General features: G+C 33.5%; 1 protein-coding gene across 2 annotated transcripts; it reads right to left on the bottom strand.

The window, feature by feature from the left end:
* Positions 1-1,598: 1,598 nt before the first annotated feature.
* LOC111286610 (putative LRR receptor-like serine/threonine-protein kinase At3g47570) lies at positions 1,599-9,595 on the bottom strand. 2 transcript variants are annotated; one of them, XM_089761679.1, is made up of 2 exons: positions 7,082-8,545; positions 1,599-2,059 (listed from the first exon to the last, which is right to left on the bottom strand). In XM_089761679.1, the coding sequence occupies exons 1-2, from the start codon at positions 7,698-7,700 to the stop codon at positions 1,641-1,643; spliced, it is 1,038 nt and encodes a 345-aa protein (XP_089617805.1). In that variant the 5' UTR covers positions 7,701-8,545; the 3' UTR covers positions 1,599-1,640. The 2 variants fall into 2 exon arrangements, with proteins under 2 accessions (XP_089617805.1, XP_022732397.1); XM_022876662.2 differs by lacking the exon at positions 1,599-2,059 and adding an exon at positions 8,860-9,595 and having other exon boundaries at positions 6,415-7,685.
* Between the last annotated feature and the right edge of the window lie 3,887 nt (positions 9,596-13,482).

Genomic DNA, 13,482 nt, shown 5'->3' with positions numbered 1-13,482 from the left:
TGTGGATCCTAGGTTGTCCAAAATAGCATCATTTTGGCCCCCTATAAAAGTCACATTTTTACGTTTTTGCTCAGAACCCTTTACTTTCTCTCTCTAGATTGAGAAGCTCTGACTTCTCTCTAAAAATTCTCCAAGAATATCGTCGGAGATTCAATCGAAAACTAGGAAAACCTACCAGTTTTTGGGAAAGTCATCGACAAATTTAACCAAAAATTGAAAAATCCACCGGTTTCTGGAAAAGCCGTCGGAATCTCACCAAAAAATTTGACCTTGCTAAAAAATTCAACTGAAAAATTTAAATACTCATAAAAAAATTCATCCAAACCTAGATTTTTTCAAAAAAATTTCAAATTTTCCTAGATTTGCCCAGATTTCTTAAAAATTCTCCAGAACCCTAATCCAAACATCAAAAACCCAAATCTAATCCAAAAACTTCAAATCGAACTTAGGATTCCTAAAATTATAATCCCAGAAAATCCCTTACTGCCCAAAAAATTTTTAGAATTGCAACAACCAAAATTTTCCTCAATTTTCATTGTGTCTCTCCAAAAATCAATTGTGTCTGTTCTCTGTAATGTTAGTTCAATTTATAGGCAAACTTAGAACAAACTTTAGGAAACAAATAGAATCAATCTCAAGCTTAAATCCTAGCATTAGATTATACTCGAGTAAGATTTGAGACTAAGTTTTAGCAATCTGTCTGGATTGAATCTGAAACCCCTCTAATTATGAATTAAACGCGTTGACCATGTGAATTGAACTTTAGATTTCCATTTCCAAGCTTAATCACAGCTTAAAAAAAAAATAAATAAATAAAGAAAATAACAACAACAACTACAACAACAATAATAGTAGTAATAATAATAATAATAATAATAATAATAATAATAATATATTAATACATTATACTATGATAATAATATAATATAATATAATATAATATAATATAATATAATATAATAATAGTACACCAACTAAAATAATGTACTATGCTATATTATAATACAATATTGGTAATAAAAATCAACTCCAATTGACCTCGGCCGTATCTACATATATAATTAAATTTTGAATAATAAATTCGGATGCAAATATTGTAATCCTTGCCACAGCTCATACCGGAAAAATTTCCAGGTATTCATCTTCATTTGGAACTGAGCTGCCTCTTTAGACTATGATTGAATGCAATTGGTAGCAGTGTGAAACCACCTTTAAATGTGTTAGTTCAGTGGCTAGTGGGACTGGGGTCCCCTGTAAACTTTGTAACAGGTTTTTGTGATCAGGTTCATCCCCTGTAAACTTTCTAACAGTCCGTTGCCGATTCCGAGGTTGTCGATTACGGTAGCAAGAGCCGGTGATTTTACTGAAAATTTCTTTTAATTCTGTAATATAAAAATTTGGCTTTGAACAAATGAAATCAAATTTTTGCGTTTGCTTTAATATTCGTTGTGCTTTGATTTTGTGTCTCATATTATTGTGTTTGATTTAGAAAAATTTTACCGTAGTTTTCGAATTTCTCAATCTGATTGCAAGTTTTGATGACAAAACTTTCTAAATTATTAGAATTCAGTAAGTTCTACCGAGAAAAACAAGCGGTAATGGTTTTTAGCTAGAAGAATAAATACGACCAAAACTCCATTCTAAATACGTGCTTCCCTTTGTGTCCGGATTCCGGTCCCTAGAAATTTGTCCCTGATAGAAAGCAATTCCTTGGCTGCATCGCAACTGTCCATGCGATCTTTGGGCGATTCAACGGAACAAGCAATTCCAGCTCCCAAGATGGAAATCAGGCAATCTTTCATTTTGGTTTCTTGCAAGTGTTTTTTCCTGGGGTTTCTACTGCTATTTGCATTCTCTTCTTCGTTATCCCCAGCGAGAAGTAATGGATCCACAACTTCAAGTACTTGATCGGGCAATGCCATCTTTGCGAAATGATGAAGTGTTAGACCATCTTTGAACATGTTATCGGTGGGTCTCTTCCTTGTGAACATTTCCAGCAGGAGTATGCCAAAGCTGTACATGTCACCGCTTGTTGTTGTCTCTGTTCCAATGCCATACTCTGCCAAACATAGGAATTTATTGCCTATTAAATGTTGCTGCAAACAAAATATTATGAAAGAATTACAGTTTTAAGATGAAGAGCATTAATAATCAAGCTTGCAACTCTTTTTGGCTGAGGGTTTTTATTATGAGAAGTATATATATTAATTTACCTGGTGCAGCATAGCCAACGGTTCCCTTTAGCTCAAGAGTGCTTGTAGAATTTCCACAAGAATTGTTGATGGATGTTGGGGAAAACCTGGCTAGTCCAAAGTCTCCTACAAAACTACCGGATAGCAACAAACATATGCACCATTATAGAATGGCCACCCTGCTGATTGAGAAATGGGTGCTTCGAATCCCCATCTAACTGACAAGAAAAAGAATGCTGTTATTGATTGCGTCAAACTGCATAAGAAAAAAAAACTATGGGTCATTAATTATTTGAATTCTGTGGTTTGATCGAGTGAATAATGGTGCTATAAATTTATCTCTTCGCTTGGAAAACTTTATAGATAGTTAGAGTTTAGCCATAGTCAGGAATACCTACAACATATTTTCTGCAATAGCCACTGGTATGAATGGAAGCACTGATGGTAGGAGCTTGAGAATTGCTTAAAAGTGGTCTTAGAAATGATTCATGGACCAATTGTTTCAAGTTACGTACTGTTAATGGACTTGAAGATTTAATTGTCAAATCTGGTTCATATTTAGGTGAAATAATTGGTTTCGTTCTCTGGTTTTGGATGCATGGAACCTTCTGTGCTTGGAAAGCCACTGGGGTCCAAACGAAATTGCCAAACAACCTGACTTTTCCTTGTTGTCGAGATTTTTGGCTTTGCTATTATTGTCTAATGGAAGAGAAAAGACATAAAATTCTAAGTTCATATACAACAAAACAGGAGTTACGTAGTTCAAATATGTCGTTTATATAGATTGAAATTTAATTTAGTTAGTTATAATCACCTTAAAATATGATATTCAATATATTTAAGATTTAAATCTCAATATTTGCTATTTTTATCATATTCTTAAATTATGATCTATTTTCTATAAAAAACTATTGAGTGATTAATTCTTGTAATTTTCATCTTTTCTTATTATAGTGAAATATTGTTGCGTCATCCTCTTCGATAAACTTGAATTTATAAAGTTGAATTATGTTAATTCTTTTGTTTTTATTGGATGAATAATTACTATATTTCTTTGAAGTCGATTAAATCTTAATAAACTACTTGGAGTTGGATTATTGACTTTAAAAAAAATCTTTAGATGACTTATTTTTCTTTCTCCTAATGTTCAAATGAGAGCAATAAATTTATTGGTCTTACTAATTAAAATTTTATATCAAAACTCAGTTAAGACTTTATTTGGTAAAAAAAAAAAAGAGAAAGATAATTTTTGTTTTAATTCAATAAATTTACCAAGTAAATAAATATTATGAGACTTAACTATTATATTATATTAAAAAATTTTCCCTCGAATAAAATCTCAAAGATAACATAATTTTTTTTTTTTTGGATAAGCCAATAAAAGATAACATAATTATTACATTATATTATATTATTTTTTTATAAATTTATTAAATTTGATATAAATAAATCTACTAAAAATATGTGAAGCTTAAAAATCTCAATCGCTCACAAAAAATCTAAAAGATCCATGGAAGATAAGTTTGTTGACCGAGCATTGATTTGTAGATTTTGTTGATCATTGACGTGAAGATGGTGAAGCAGTCTAAGGAACCTTGTTCCAATCTATCAATCACCAAACTTTCACCTAAGTCAGGCTAATGTGAAACTGAATAATGGACTTGGACTTGTTCGGCAACTTGTCTACCACTTCAATAACATGTCTTTTGGTTGCTTCATTACATGTTTGATAGACTAAGATTCACTTAAGACATTAATAATTAATCATTTTAAATTTTTTTTGTAACATTTTTTCTTTCTCTTACCAATTATAACTTTCATTTTCTTTTTCCTACCAAACAAAATTTAATTAAGATTTTGTTTGTTTCATAAAAAATAATTTTTATATTTTTTAGTTCTTTCCCCCTAAATTCGTAATCAAAGAATTTGGTTGACTTGACTGACCAAGAAGAAAAGCAGACTAGTGACCTTTTGACCCCGAGACATGCGCAATAAACTTGGCAGTGACGTCCAACTAACAATTTTAGTCAAGCTGCTTGGAATTCCTGGCCCATCGGTCGTCCCATCCTAGCACCCTGAGCATTTTCCAGGAAAATTCAACACCAGATGTAAAAATGTCTTTCTGGACAATCCGATAGGAAAAGCAGGATTTTGACCATATTTCAACTTAATTATGTGCTTAATTATCCTATGTGGCACGGCAAGAAGAAAACTTTAAAAGTTAAGGTTTTAATTCAAGTCTCAGTGTTTGTAAATTTGATTATTTAGTTATATTATAGTTTGTTAGTTGATCATTTAATAATTAAATTTAATTACTATATAATAATTAATTATTCAGTTGATTATAAAGATATGATATTTGATTATGGTCGTAATTTTTTAAAAAATGATCCTATATAATTCATCGACAATGTGTAGTATTTGATAGTACATTAAATATAAACTGTTCATGCATATTTTATATCATTGATTTTGGATTTCTTTTTCCAAAAAATATAATTAATATTTGATATATCAAAATATAAGATAAATTTTGCAGTGCTTGCTCAACTAGTGTTAATGTTAGTGTGAACTTCTGAATTTTTTGGGTCCTCAAAAATGTGCAAAACGTAAACGTGAGGCTTACCCAAAGGAGAACTTAAGCACAGCAAGTCCTCCACTATCATTAATAATCTCTTCTTCGCAAGTACTGGTCAAGCTAAATTGCGTGCATGACCATGAGTCCATGACCAACGCCAGCAGTGGTGGAGTCAAAATCTCCCACAAAGGTAAAACAGCTGGCGCACCTCGAAACTGAAATGAATAAGAAATGAAATCATTTTAATTTTGCAAGGATTGATTTTAGTTTGTGTGGATAACAAATGACAACTACTCACATTTTCTTTTCTCTTATTTTTTTCTTTTAATTCTAACTTCCTGTTTTTAATATAAATTTGGCTTTCAATAACATGGTTTTTTGGTCACTTCAGTACATGTTTGATGGACTAAGATTGATTTAAGATTAGGATTTGCAATGGATTGGGTCGGGACGGGTTTTTGTTCACCCCGAACTTGATCCGATTTCATAACCATAAAACTCGAAACCAATCCAACCCAAAATTTTTTTTATTTTTTTATACTCGAATCCGATCCGATCAAATATTGTATAAATCGTACCTTACTCCATCCGAAATTAATAAAATATTATTTTTTAAAATATAAAACATTATTTTTTAAATATAAATATATAATTATATATAAATACAAAATTAAAAAAATAATTAAAAATTAATTTTTAATATAATATCGGTAGGTTGGATTTACTTAAAACTCGAATCCGATTATTTTTAATAATACATGACCCGATCCGAAATTCGATTTAAAAAAAAAAAATCGACCATGAGATCAAATCGAGTTGAGTTGAAACCTGTCAGACTCAGATTGAGCTGCCAACCCTACTTAAGATATTGATAATTAATCATTTAGAATTTCTTTTCTATAACATTTTTTCTATCTCTTACCAATTATAAGTTTCATTTTCTTTCTCCTACCAACCAAAACCTAATTAATTATTTGTTTGTCCGAAAGGATAGAAAAAAGAAGTTGTGCGTTAAGAAAGAAAGGAAAGGCAAGGGAAAAAAATGAAAGAATGATGAGAAAAAATAATAAATGGTCATATATTGTGCCCTTGTTGAGAATTGAATAGGGCAAAACTTTTAGAGCTGCGTGAATATAGCGGCCAAAGAAAGAGAGGAAAGGAAGAAAGGAAAATAAATGACTTTCACCTTCTAATTTTGACTCATTTTAGCACACGTGCATATAAAGATTTATATTTGATAAATTATTAATATATATAAAATTGATATATTATCAATGAATTAAATATAAATTTTATATTTTGAAAAATAAATATATTTATTAATAGTTAAGTGTTTTAGGTTTTTAAAAATAATTATTTATAATTAGATTTCCAATAATAAATATAGAAGTAAACATTATAATCCTTGCCATAGCTCAAACATGAAAATTTTTCCCTGTATATTTTTTTTTATGATAGCGCTGATTTGCTAGTACTCATCTTCATTGAGAATTGAACTGCTTCTTTAGACTATGATTTAATGCATTTGGTGGCAGTGTGATTTTATTTGATTTGAACAAATAAAATCAAATAGTTGCGTTCGCTTTAATCTTCGTTGCGCCTTGATTTTGAGTATAATAATAATTTTAATTGTGTCTTTGGTTTAGAAAAATTTTACTTTTATTAGAATTCAGGAAGTTTTACTGAGAAAAACAAGTAGTAATGTTTTTGGCTAGAACAACAAAAAACAACCAAACTCTATTCTAAACACGTGCTTCTCTATGTGTCCGGATCCTGGTCCCTAGAAATTTGTCCCCGATAGAACGCAGTTGCGTGGCTGCATCGACACTGTCCATCTGACCTTTGGGTGATTCAACGGAGCAAGCAATTCCAACACCCAAGATGGAAATCAGGCACTCTATCTTTCTGGTTTCTTGCATGCGTGTTCTCCTGGGGTTTCTACCGCAATTTGCATTCTCTTCTTCGTTATCCCCAGCTAGAAGTAATGGATCCACAACTTCAAGTACTTGATCAGACAATGCCATCTTTGTGGAATGGTGAAGTGTTAGATCATCTTTGAACATGTCATCGGTGGGTCTCTTACCTGTGAACATTTCCAGCAGGAGTATTCCAAAGCTGTACATGTCCCCGCTTGTTGTTGCCTCTGTTCCAATGCCATACTCTGCCAAACATAGGAATTTATTGCCTATTAGATCTTGCTGCAAAAAAAATATTATGAAAGAATTACATTTTAAGATGGAGAGCATTAATGATCGAGCTTCCATCCCTTTTTGCCTGAGGGTTGTTATTACAACTAGATACATTAATATACTTGGTGCAGCATAACCAACGGTTCCCTTTAGACCAAGAGAGCTTGTAGAATTTCCGCAAGAATTGTTGATGGATTTTGGGGAAAACCTGGCCAGTCCAGAGTCTCCTACATGAGCAACCGTGTCATGGTCAAGCAAAATGTTGCTTGGCTTCAAATCACAATGAACTACAGGCACCTCGCAGTGATGATGGAGGTAATCAAGTGCTGAGGCCACATCAATTGCAATGTTTAGTCTTTGAGGAAAGTTTAGGATCTTTGGTTCTCCAGGTTCAATGGCATTTGCTTCTTTTGGTGCATGCAACCATCCTTCTAAACTTCTATTGGGCATGAACTCATAGATAAGGGCTTTGAAAGGATTGCCTTGAAAATCAATACCAGAGCAAGCAGATATTCTCTTGACAAGATTACGACGCCTGACATTTCTCAATGTTTTACATTCTTTGAGGAAGCTCTTGGAACCAACTTGTTCTAGTAGATTCATCACCTTCACCGCAATTACATTTCGCTGCTGGTTTTGATCTAAAATTCCTCGGTACACGCGGCCAAAGCATCCTTCGCCAATTAAGTTGGCTGAAGCGAATCCATCAGTAGCTTTGAGGAGTTCCTGAAAAGAAACCATCAAAATTGAATTTCCCAAGCGGAAGCCGATGAAGGCTCTGCTTTTGTTACTCCTCTGTTCCTCAACCAACAGAAAATGAGTGATGATAGGAAAAGAATTCCAAGAACCCCACAAACAATCAAGATTAGTTTGAGTGGAACAGTTCCTTTTTGTTTCTTGGGCTCGTTAAAGTGGCATATTGGCAGATGCAATTCAGCAATTCCCCCACAAAGCCTATCATTACCAGTTAGTGCAATTGCTGTTGCATTACTGAAAACTCCTTTCGTTGGCACTTGTCCTTCAAAGTGATTGTGAGAGAGATTCAAGCATTTCAAGAAGGATAATTTCCCAACATACACTGGAATTTGACCAGACAAATTGTTGTTTGACAGATCCAGCTCAGCAATGCTTCTCAAGGAGCTCAAAGAGGCTGGGATACTTCTATAAAACTGATTTTTCCCCAAAAAAAGAGTCTCCAAGCTTGTACAACTACTTAGAGTAGGAGGAATCTGACCAGAGAACTTGTTTCCTGATATATCTAGTTGTACCAAAGTTTTCAAGTTCCCTACTTCTAAAGGAAAGGAGCCTGTTAGAAGGTTATTGGACAGATCTAGGTAAACTAAGAGTGTTTCTATGTTACATATCTCTTTGGGAACCGGACCTGTTAGCCTATTGGAGTTTAATGTCATCATCATCAAATTTTGACATTTTTCAAACCCAGCAGGTATGCTACCCTCTAAGAGGTTATCTTCTAAACCAATCACGTTTAGCAGTGAAAGATTTCCTACAGAGGTAGGGATTCTCCCAGTTAAAGCATTTCCATCGAAGGCTATCAAGTGCAGGTTTTTAAGCTTACCAAGGGAATCAGGTCATATTTAGCCAAGAAAGATTCTTGACGTTTTGAAAATTAATGGAGACTTTGCCACTGAAATGATTCACTGAAACATCAGATCTTTCCAACTTTGAAGCATTGGATAATGACTCTGGTAGATTCCCACTAAGAGTATCAGCTGATATAACAAATTCTTATAGGTTTGGCAAATTTGTGCCTGAGTTAAGTGGGAGGCTTCTATGGAGTTGATTGCCTCCTAGAGTTAAGACTTCAAGAGATGAGATGTTATAAAATGAAGGAGGAATCAAGCCAGAGAAATTGTTAATATCTAGCTGAAGCAAGACTAACCTCTTTAGAAGGCCTAGCGGCGCATCAAGCAATCCACCCTGCAAGTTGTTCACAGTTAAGAAGATTTCTTGAAGAGTGGAAACGTTCCCAAGAGAAGTCGGCAGTTGTCCTGTTTGATTGTTGTAACCAATGTGCAGTTTCTCGAGCTTCAACAAATTGCCAAGCTCAGCTGGGATATTCCCAACATGGTTGTTCCGGCTGGCAATAAACTGAATGAGGTTAGAACAATGGGTCAAATTGACTGGAATTGTTCCTCCAAAGGAATTGTTTTTTAAAATTAAACTTTCAAGCCCCGAAAGTCGACCAATTTCAGTGGGGATGACACCATAGAAATTGTTGTCCTGAAGGTTGATGAACCTTAGGAAGCTGAGGTTCCCTACATAGGGAGATAAGGTACCTTCCAACCGTTGCTGGCTTAAGTCCAACTTGGTGATCCTCTGATGCCTACGTTCACAAGTTTTTCCTTTTCACTGGCACAAGGCTACAGAGTCGTTCCATGAGCTTGTGACTCCAAGTGGATTATGATTAATTTATGACTTTATGGCAAGCAGTGCTTCGCGATCTCTCTCATGTCCCTTGACTGTGATTCCAGTAATAGCGGTTGGAAACAATCCTACAAGCAACAAACCGGCACACCATAACACAGTGGCTACACTGCTGATTGAAGAACTGATGCTTTGAGACCCAATTTTTGTTGGACAAGAAAATGATAGTTTCTCAGTGATTTTTTTCTTTCCCCGGCCCATCTATTTATAAGGTTTATATTTGATGCACTAATTTATATATTATCAGTGAATTAAATAATATTATCTCATTAATAAATAAAATTTTTTAAAAAATTAAATTTTTATGTATTTACTTTAAAAGTTGAGATTTATTCGTTAATAAGTTTGAAAATTTAATTGTCAAATCTGCTTTCATATTTTGGTGACACAATTGGTTTTGTTTTCTGGGGTTTTTAGATGGAACCTTGTGTGCTTGGAAAGCCACCGGGGCCCAAACATAGTAGCTAAACAACCTAACTTTTCCTGTCGTCGAGATTTTAGCTTTGCTATTGTCTGACGGAAGAGAAAAGTCGTAAAATTCTAAGTTCATATACAACCAAACAAAATTTACTTAGTTCAAATATGCCGTTTATACGTATGGAAAAAAATGCAAATGTTGACGCTTTCTAAACAGATTAAACTTGAAGTTATTGGAAAATCATCATGAAAGTGTTGACATTTTTCATAAAAACATTATTATCTGTCTTTTTTATAAAATAGCATTGTATTATTAAATTTCAGGAGGAGAACGCTTGCCATAAACCACCACTAGCCGTTATGGAAAATGTGGAATGCGTGAATGAAAGAATGTGCCAATCAACTCTGATGAATTTTAGAGGAATGTCTAGTTAGGTGAAATTGTTGAGTGATAAAATTTAAAATTTAATTCAGTTAGTGCATATAATTATGTAATATTTAATATGTCTCATTCAAATCTTAACATATATTACCTCTTTCATATTCTTACTTCTATTTTGTATAAAAAATTGTTAAGTGATTATTCCTTGTAATTTTCATCTTTTCTTATTATAGTGAAATATTGTCGCGTCATCCTCTTCGATATATAATCTTGAATTTATAAAGTTGAATTACGTTAATTTTTCTGTTCTTATTGGATGAATAATTACTTTATTTCCATGAAGTTGATTAAATCTTAATAAAATACTTGGAGTTGGGTTATTGACTTTAAAAATCTTTAGATGACTTATTTTTCTCTCCTAATTTCCAAATGAGAGCTGTTTAGCGTATATTTGCAATTGTCAGCACTAAAAAAGTCTTTTAAATTGTCTTAAAATTGATTGCTTATGCTTCTGGATTATATTTTAAATGTTCTTAATGTTAATTGTTTATGTTTATAAATTATCTTTTGAATTTCCTTAACGATTAACAACTTTTCTTTTTAGCTTGCATTTTAAATTTATTTATGTTCATTTTGACAGATTTTATAAACCTTAGACCCCATGTAATACTCTCAATCTCACATCGGAAGAATGTGTGGATAAAGAATGATATATATGTAGAGATCTAAACTCAAAACTTGTGAGGAACCTTTTGTGGGATAAAACCATAAGACTTTCGGGTCAAAGCGGATAATACCTTGTAGGTTGGGTGCAGGTCTCTACAAATACTTGTCACGGTTCAAGACTCAATTTCTATGCCTGCGCAGCTCCAGGACTCGAATATCCACTCATTTGGTGTCTTAGATTAGCCTACCTACCATGGTTTATACCCTTATGAGGTATTGTTCGCTCCAGTCTCTCTGGCCTCACAGTTTTGTCCCATGAAAGGCACCTCACAAGGAAAGAAATATACGAACCCTTATATCCCATGGCTAACTCTAGTACACAACTAATATGGCATTCATGACTCATCTTTAGGTCTGTGACATCCTCTTCCACTCCAACGAGGGCCCATCGTCCTCGGTGGCACATCGTTAGTACTCTCAAAGCTGGTTCTGATACCACTTATAAAAATACTTAAAATAGTCCTTTTTTTATGGGTATTACATTCTCCCCAACTTATAAAAAGTTTCATCCTCGAAACTTGATTTACCTTCATTTTTTAATAACTGAGGATGTCGTTTCTTTATATCATCTTCCATTTCCCTAGTTGCTTCTCTTGGTGTATAATTGTTCCATTGAACTTTTATAAATGGAATAGTTCTGTGCCTCAAGACTTGCTCTTTCTGATCAATTATTGAATAGGATATTCCAAGTATGTTAAATCTTCTTAAACTTCTAAAGGTTCATATTCTACCACATGGCTTGGGTTAGAGACATATTTTCTTAACATGGACACATGAAAAAATATTGTGCACACCAAATAGCTGAGGTGGTAAGGCTATCCTATATGTAACTTCTCCCACCTTATCGAGAATTTCAAATGATCCTATATAACATGGGCTTAACTTTTCTCGCTTCCCAAATTGCATAACACCTTTTGTGGGTGACACTTTTAAAAAGATATAATCTCCTTGTTGAAATTCTAACTCCTTTTTCTTTTTATCTGCCCAATTCTTTTGACGATCTTATGCTGCTTTAAGTCTCTCCTTAATCACCTTGATCTTTTCTATAGTCAATTGCACTATTTTTGACCCCAGAAGTTTTCTCTCCCCAACATTATCCCAATATAAAGGGAATCTACATTTTCTACCATACAAGGCTTCAAAAGGAGCCATCCCAATGTTGGATTGGTAACTGTTATTATAAGCAAACTCTGCTAAAGGTAAGTAATCATCCCAACTACTTTTTAAATCAATTACACATGCTCGACGCATATATTCCAGAATCTGATTTATTCTCTCCGTTTGTCTATCCGTCTGAAGGTGAAAGGCTATATTCAATTTCAAATTTGTTCCTATAGCTCATTACAAGCTTACCCAAAACTTAAAGACAAATCTAGAATCTTTATTTGACACAATGCTTACTGAAACTCCATGCAATCGGACAATTTCATCCATGTACAATTGTGCTAGTTTATCAAGTGGAGTAACGACTTGATAGGTAGAAAATAGGCTGATTCAGTGAGTTTATCAACAACTACACACACTGCATTATTCCCTTTAGATGACCTACGTAATCTCATCATGAAATCCATAAAGATGTGCTCCCACTTTTATTCTGATATCTCTAATGGTCTTTGGTGTTCAGTCTTAACTTGCTAACACACTAGACAATGGGACACATACTGAGCTATTTCACGTTTCATGTTATTCCACCAAAAATTTTCTTTTAAATCCTTATACATCTTAGTGCCTCTAAGATGTATAGTAAATCGAGACCCATGTGTTTCCTCCAAGATCTCTCGTTTTAGCTCAAGATCATTTGGTACACAGAATCTATTTCTAAAATATAATGTACCATCCTTGTGAAGCTTAAACTCTAGCCGCAAACCATTCTACACAACTTCTTTGATTCTGTTTAGCTCACTATCTTCTTTTTGTGCCAATTTTATCTTTTCAATCAAACTTGGTTGAACTAATAAACTAGCCATAACAACACCTTTTCTCTGTATAATCACTTCGATTTGGTGCACATCAAGTTTCTCCAACAATTTTGATTGCGAAGTAGTCAAAGCAGTTATACTCCCAATAGGCTTTTTACTAAGAGCATCAGCAACTACATTGGCTTTGCCTGGATGATAATTGATGGTTAAATCATAATATTTGATTAGTTCCAACAATCTCTTCTGTCTCATGTTCAACTTTTTCTACGTGAATAGATACTTTAAACTTTTATGGTCTGTATAAATTGCACAAGGCTCTCCATACAAATAATGTTTCCATATTTTCAAAGCAAACACAATGGTAGCCAACTCCAAGTCATGAGTCGGATAATTCTGTTCATAAAATTTTAATTGTCTAGAAACATAAGCAATTATCTTATCATTCTGCATTAACACACAACCTAACCCTTTCTTGGAAGCATCACTATAAATGGTAAAACTACCATTATTAGAAGGTAAGGTAAGGACAGGTGCTGACACCAGTCACTACTTTAGCTCTTAAAAACTCTGTTCACATTTTTTAGTCCATTCAAATTTTGCTTGCTTTTGAGTTAAACGAGTAAATGACACAGCA

Source organism: Durio zibethinus, chromosome 6 (genome assembly GCF_047325235.1).
Source record: "Durio zibethinus cultivar Kanyao isolate XHJ-2024 chromosome 6, ASM4732523v1, whole genome shotgun sequence".
Lineage (NCBI taxonomy): Eukaryota > Viridiplantae > Streptophyta > Magnoliopsida > Malvales > Malvaceae > Durio > Durio zibethinus.
This window is presented reverse-complemented; position numbering and strand designations above follow the sequence as displayed.